Source organism: Pongo abelii, chromosome 4, assembly GCF_028885655.2.
Source record: "Pongo abelii isolate AG06213 chromosome 4, NHGRI_mPonAbe1-v2.0_pri, whole genome shotgun sequence".
NCBI lineage: Eukaryota > Metazoa > Chordata > Mammalia > Primates > Hominidae > Pongo > Pongo abelii.
This window is the reverse complement of record NC_071989.2, coordinates 67,590,912-67,597,715: the sequence shown is the minus strand read 5'-3', so window position 1 is coordinate 67,597,715 and position 6,804 is coordinate 67,590,912. Positions and strand designations below refer to the sequence as shown.

The following is a 6,804-nucleotide window of genomic DNA, read 5'->3' as shown; positions in this document are numbered from 1 at the left end:
CGGCGGGGCCCACGGACGGCTCCGAAGGCTTTCCCGCGGCCGCAAGAGCTCTCGGCGGCCGGCGTTCGAGGCGCGTGGCTCCGCTCGGAAGCCAGACCAGGGTGGCGGGTCAAGACTTGCTTCCCGGCCACGCGCGCTCGGCCGGCCGTGAGGCGGGGCATCAGTCGTGACGTGATGTCGCGTATCGAGTCTCCGCCCCCTTCCCGCCGCCCCATATATAAGACTTCGCCGAGCGTTCTCACTCGCACAAGTGGACTGGGGTGTTCGGTGCTCGTCGGCGCCAGAGGCAAGGGTGCGAGGGCCACGGCCGGCTCGGACGTGTGACCGCGCCTAGGGGGTGGCAGCGGGCAGTGCGGGACGGCAAGGCGACCATGGAGCTTTTGCGGACTATCACCTACCAGCCAGCCGCCAGCACCAAAATGTGCGAGCAGGCGCTGGGCAAGGGTTGCGGAGCAGACTCGAAGAAGAAGCGGCCGCCGCAGCCCCCCGAGGAATCGCAGCCACCTCAGTCCCAGGCGCAAGTGCCCCCGGCGGCCGCGCACCACCATCACCACCATTCGCACTCGGGGCCGGAGATCTCGCGGATTATCGTCGACCCCACGACGGGGAAGCGCTACTGCCGGGGCAAAGTGCTGGGAAAGGTGACAAGCGGAGGGCGCCGGGCTGCCGGGCGGGCGGGAGGTCTGTCCGGGCGACCCCAAGCCGGGCAAGCCCGCGGGGTCCCTCGCCCGCCGCTTCCGGGTTTTTCGGAGGTCCGATCCCAGCGCGACGTGGGCTTCTCACCTGCCCTCTGGCTTTTGTGCGCCGGCAGCGCTGGGGATCGGCTTTGCATTCTTAGCCTCAGAACGGTGCCTCCCGCAGCCCAGAGAAATGCATCTTGAGTCTGGAAGCGAGGGCTTTCTACATCAGACCTCTCTCCCTCTATCTGCTCCCAGGGAATTTTCCTGACAAGTCTCATCAGACGTTATTTTTCATGTCTCCCCGTTCCAACTCCCTCCATAAAGCTCCCCTTTATAAAGGAAGAAGAGAAACTGTTTGAACTTGCTGTTTCCAGCAATGCGTTTCTCTTCATGAGGGAGCTTTAACGAAGTCGAATGCCTCCCTCTGTCCACCCTCCTCCATTCCTCAATTTTTTTTTTTTGCTTTTCTTTCTTCCCATTTATTTATTTATTTAAAATATCTGCCGTCCATTTTTGTGCCATCCTCAATTCCGTCTCGGCTTTGTTTCCTTTCAGGGTGGCTTTGCAAAATGTTACGAGATGACAGATTTGACAAATAACAAAGTCTACGCCGCAAAAATTATTCCTCACAGCAGAGTAGCTAAACCTCATCAAAGGGAAAAGGTGTGTATGACTCTTGAGTAAAGTATTTTCTTTGTGTGCAAGGATGGCCCTTCCCTGTTAGGAAAATGTCTTCTGCATGTGTAATCACTGGCTTTTCCGAGGTGACTGGAAGCTAATAAGCCTTACCTTGCTTTTTCATTTAGATTGACAAAGAAATAGAGCTTCACAGAATTCTTCATCATAAGCATGTAGTGCAGTTTTATCACTACTTTGAGGACAAAGAAAACATTTACATTCTCTTGGAATACTGCAGCAGAAGGGTAAGTGTCAACTCCTATTTGAGAACATTTGCTGACCCCGAATTAACATGGTATTCAAAGAGTATTTTATCTGGGATTTTAGCTGTGGCAGTACTTACACTGCAAAGTTAACTTTCATTGCTCGTCCTGCAAAGGGAAACCAGTGATTTTGGTAACTGTTTTGACAGATTCTCTTTTTTCCTTCTCCTCTTCCTAGTCAATGGCTCATATTTTGAAAGCAAGAAAGGTGTTGACAGAGCCAGAAGTTCGATACTACCTCAGGCAGATTGTGTCTGGACTGAAGTACCTTCATGAACAAGAAATCTTGCATAGAGATCTCAAACTAGGTAAGTCATTGACGCCAAAAGCTGAGTTTTGTGTTAGAGAGAGTTCTTTTTTTTCTCTCTCTTTTTTTTTTTTACATATTAATGTTCTTAATTGGGATCTGGTGTCTGCAATCTTGCTTTTGAATGGGCGACTTTCATATAACAGTTGGCTGCCTGGCTCCAAAGTGGATGTGTGTGTACTTGGTTAGAACGCATTTTCAAAGGGATTCACATTTTGTTTTGTTTATCATCTAGGGAACTTTTTTATTAATGAAGCCATGGAACTAAAAGTTGGGGACTTCGGTCTGGCAGCCAGGCTAGAACCCTTGGAACACAGAAGGAGGTAAGAGTCAGAAAGATGCATCCTAGTAGACTTTTGTGGAGACCAAATGTGCCTTCATTATTTTGCATTTAATGTTTCAGAGGTCTGGTGATAAAATCTATAAATCATAGCAATGTTAATTTAAAGAAATACTTACTAAATGCCCACTATGGACTAGACAGAGCACCCTGTGCCTCTAAATTGATTATGGAAGCAGTCAATGAAGTCTTTTCTTGGCTTGAAATGTATAAAATGCCACGATGTCCCTGGCTTTAGTTGGTTAACAACACTTTGCATGTGGGCTAAAACAATGTGTGTGCATTTTTAAAAATTACCGAAACTCACTTGGTCAGATCTCAGTTGAATTTTCAGATGCCAAAAGTCAAATGTTTCCAAATAGAAATTCAGTATAGATTTTAAGACTTTGTTTAAGATTTTGTCTCCCATCAAGTCACGTCAAGAGAACCAAGTTTAAATAGTGGAATAGTTCCTAACACGATCTCAATATTTTGTCTTTCCAGAACGATATGTGGTACCCCAAATTATCTCTCTCCTGAAGTCCTCAACAAACAAGGACATGGCTGTGAATCAGACATTTGGGCCCTGGGCTGTGTAATGTAAGTAAATGCAGCAGAATAATTAAAAAGCAAATTCGGATTTAGATTTTAACACTTGAAAAGAGTTGCTTTATGACCATTGCTAAAGATGTGTTTCTTTGCACACAGGTATACAATGTTACTAGGGAGGCCCCCATTTGAAACTACAAATCTCAAAGAAACCTATAGGTGCATAAGGGAAGCAAGGTATACAATGCCGTCCTCATTGCTGGCTCCTGCCAAGCACTTAATTGCTAGTATGTTGTCCAAAAACCCAGAGGATCGTCCCAGTTTGGATGACATCATTCGACATGACTTTTTTTTGCAGGTTGGTGCACTGTCTTTTTTTTTTAATTACCTGGTATTGATCCCAGTTACCTGACAGGTTACTGAAGGCCTTTTCTAATATTCCACAGGGCTTCACTCCAGACAGACTGTCTTCTAGCTGTTGTCATACAGTTCCAGATTTCCACTTATCAAGCCCAGCAAAGAATTTCTTTAAGAAAGCAGCTGCTGCTCTTTTTGGTGGCAAAAAAGACAAAGCAAGATATATTGACACACATAGTAAGTTAACAAGACTTCTTTTCCTTTTTCATACCCAATATTATATTTGAATTTGGTAAATTAGTTAAAAGAGAATTTTATATTAGCATAACTTGGCCATATTTGCATATTCTTAAATGTTGGTATTTATAGCATAATAAATCCGTACCTTGAATTGTGATTGATAGCTTTTTATTTTGCAAACATTAAAGAGGGCTTTTGGGGGTAGCTGCAGCTAATGGCAAAGGTAAAATGCTATTTTTGCCCAGGATGCTCATAAGTTGGTCAATAATGCAAGAAGGAGAAAATATGGCTAAGCCTGTTCCTACCTTGTTAAGATAGACTAATGTTTGTAATTCTGTTTCTTGATATACAGATAGAGTGTCTAAAGAAGATGAAGACATCTACAAGCTTAGGCATGATTTGAAAAAGACTTCAATAACTCAGCAACCCAGCAAACACAGGACAGATGAGGTGTGTTGGGAAAGAGTAAAGTAGATGCTCATGCTTTACATTATTTCCACTCTTTATTAATTAGCACTTGGACTATGATTATCATGGTTCAAATATGTCATATTTACTTAAAGTTTTTCTTCAAACCCTTTGAAAGGGAAGTTAAAACTAAAAGGAAGTCTTTTAGTTTTACAATGCATGCAAGTGAGTTACTGCGTTATCTTTTATCTGGCTTTTGTCCATTGCTTTTTGATGAGCTTTCCCAGCAGTTGCCTCACTCTCATCTTAATCTGGAATTCTCACCCTTAAATGAATTTAGATGCTTGACTCATTGCATAAATCTCTCTTCTAAGGAGCTCCAGCCACCTACCACCACAGTTGCCAGGTCTGGAACACCCGCAGTAGAAAACAAGCAGCAGATTGGGGATGCTATTCGGATGATAGTCAGAGGGACTCTTGGCAGCTGCAGCAGCAGCAGTGAATGTAAGTGGTTGTCAATCGTATTTTAAATAATGAAACTCAAAGTGCCAGTGCTAAATACATAATAATTTAAGTCAATTTACTTTGTAGCTTAATTTAACACAGAAGTAGTAAGATTACAGGAATTGGAAAATAATCTTGAGTTCTATGTCTTTCGAATTAATGGAGCGAAACTTAGCATCTACCAAAGCCTGAGGTTTTATTGCTAAAATATTGTATAACTTGAAACATTTCTCTCTGACTCTTCAGGCCTTGAAGACAGTACTATGGGAAGTGTTGCAGACACAGTGGCAAGGGTTCTTCGGGGATGTCTGGAAAACATGCCGGAAGCTGATTGCATTCCCAAAGAGCAGCTGAGCACATCATTTCAGTGGGTCACCAAATGGGTTGATTACTCTAACAAATATGGCTTCGGGTACCAGCTCTCAGACCACACCGTCGGTGTCCTTTTCAACAATGGTGCTCACATGAGCCTCCTTCCAGACAAAAAGTAAGTGTATCAATTAATGAAATCCTGTCAGTTCTCCAGTCTTGCACTAAAGAAATCTAAAAACAATGATTAACTGCTTCTATTTTTTTTTCCTCTTCTCTCCCTTTCGTTCCTGTTTTTATAGAACAGTTCACTATTACGCAGAGCTTGGCCAATGCTCAGTTTTCCCAGCAACAGATGCTCCTGAGCAATTTATTAGTCAAGTGACGGTGCTGAAATACTTTTCTCATTACATGGAGGAGAACCTCATGGATGTAAGTACTGTGGCTTTAGAGTGGTGACATTTGAAGTGTAGTCCACAAAGCAGTAGCATCTGCATCACTTTGAAGCTTGTTAGAAACAGATTCTCCTGACCTACCCTTGGTGTACTGAATCAGAATCTCCGGGAGGTGGAGGCAGGGATTTCCAAAGCCATTCTGATGCTTGCTTAAGTTTGAGAGGATCTTCTTAGAATAATAATAGAGTGCATGCTACAAAATCTTTGTAGGCACTAACTCACTCTCCTAATCTCTTCCAGGGTGGAGATTTGCCTAGTGTTACTGATATTCGAAGACCTCGGCTCTACCTCCTTCAGTGGCTAAAATCTGATAAGGCCCTAATGATGCTCTTTAATGATGGCACCTTTCAGGTAAATGAACTCTTCAGGAAAGTGCATGTTTAGGTCCTAAACAGAAAGATTTGTACCTAGACAGTTTAGTGATTGACTGAACTTTTCTAATTCTCGAATATTTTGAGAGGTCTAATGTCTATGTTTATTTTTTAAGGTGAATTTCTACCATGATCATACAAAAATAATCATCTGTAGCCAAAATGAAGAATACCTTCTCACCTACATCAATGAGGATAGGATATCTACAACTTTCAGGCTGACAACTCTGCTGATGTCTGGCTGTTCATTAGAATTAAAAAATCGAATGGAATATGCCCTGAACATGCTCTTACAAAGATGTAACTGAAAGACTTTTCGAATGGACCCTATGGGACTCCTCTTTTCCACTGTGAGATCTACAGGGAAGCCAACAGAATGATCTAGAGCATGTTGAAGAAGATGGACATGTGGTGGTACGAAAACAATTCCCCTGTGGCCTGCTGGACTGGATGGAGCCAGAACAGGCTAAGGCATACAGTTCTTGACTTTGGACAATCCAAGAGTGAACCAGAATGCAGTTTTCCTTGAGATACCTGTTTTAAAAGGTTTTTCAGACAATTTTGCAGAAAGGTGCATTGATTCTTAAATTCTCTCTGTTGAGAGCATTTCAGCCAGAGGACTTTGGAACTGTGAATATACTTCCTGAAGGGGAGGGAGAAGGGAGGAAGCTCCCATGTTGTTTAAAGGCTGTAATTGGAGCAGCTTTTGGCTGCGTAACTGTGAACTATGGCCATATATCATTTTTTTTTCATTAATTTTTGAAGATACTTGTGGCTGGAAAAGTGCATTCCTTGTTAATAAACTTTTTATTTATTACAGCCCAAAGAGCAGTATTTATTATCAAAATGTCTTTTTTTTTTTATGTTGACCATTTTAAACCGTTGGCAATAAAGAGTATGAAAAAGCAGAAATAATGGTCTCCTGTCTTTAGTAGAACTCTTCACCGCATCGTGACATTTTTTCATAAGGTCATGCCAAGCAGTGCCAAGAAGCCACTGAGTATAGAAGCATACTAGAAAGTTAGATCTTTAATTTTTTCTAACCACAGTTTCTAGGAAGTCTAATACCTGAAGTACAATCATAAACTTTCAGGGTAGATCTAGCTTAAGAACACCATTCTTGTTACAACCAAAATATCAGCCTGCTACAAAATCCAAACCCAATTTCTCTCTGTAGTATTTCTTCAAAACTTGTTTAGCTTGGAGGTGAAGCCAGATTAAACAGATCTCTGTTATTAAGTGTCAATAGGTACAGGAAGTTTATCTTAATATGGGTAAAACTCTGAATTAGAATGCATGAACCACCTAAACATATTACTCAGCATAAACCTGCCTAAACACTTCCAGTGCCGCTGGCAGTACTA

At 42.5% G+C, this 6,804-nt stretch overlaps 1 protein-coding gene across 1 annotated transcript; it reads left to right on the top strand.

Annotated features, from left to right (window-relative positions):
* Positions 1-244: 244 nt before the first annotated feature.
* Positions 245-6,348, top strand: PLK2 (polo like kinase 2). The gene is given in 14 exon segments (NM_001133562.1): positions 245-641; positions 1,236-1,343; positions 1,487-1,603; positions 1,800-1,929; positions 2,164-2,251; positions 2,752-2,847; positions 2,956-3,154; positions 3,243-3,390; positions 3,746-3,843; positions 4,176-4,305; positions 4,552-4,792; positions 4,917-5,046; positions 5,310-5,420; positions 5,557-6,348. Coding segments are annotated over 14 exon segments (2,058 nt in total). The 5' UTR covers positions 245-371; the 3' UTR covers positions 5,749-6,348.
* The last annotated feature ends 456 nt before the right edge of the window (positions 6,349-6,804 follow it).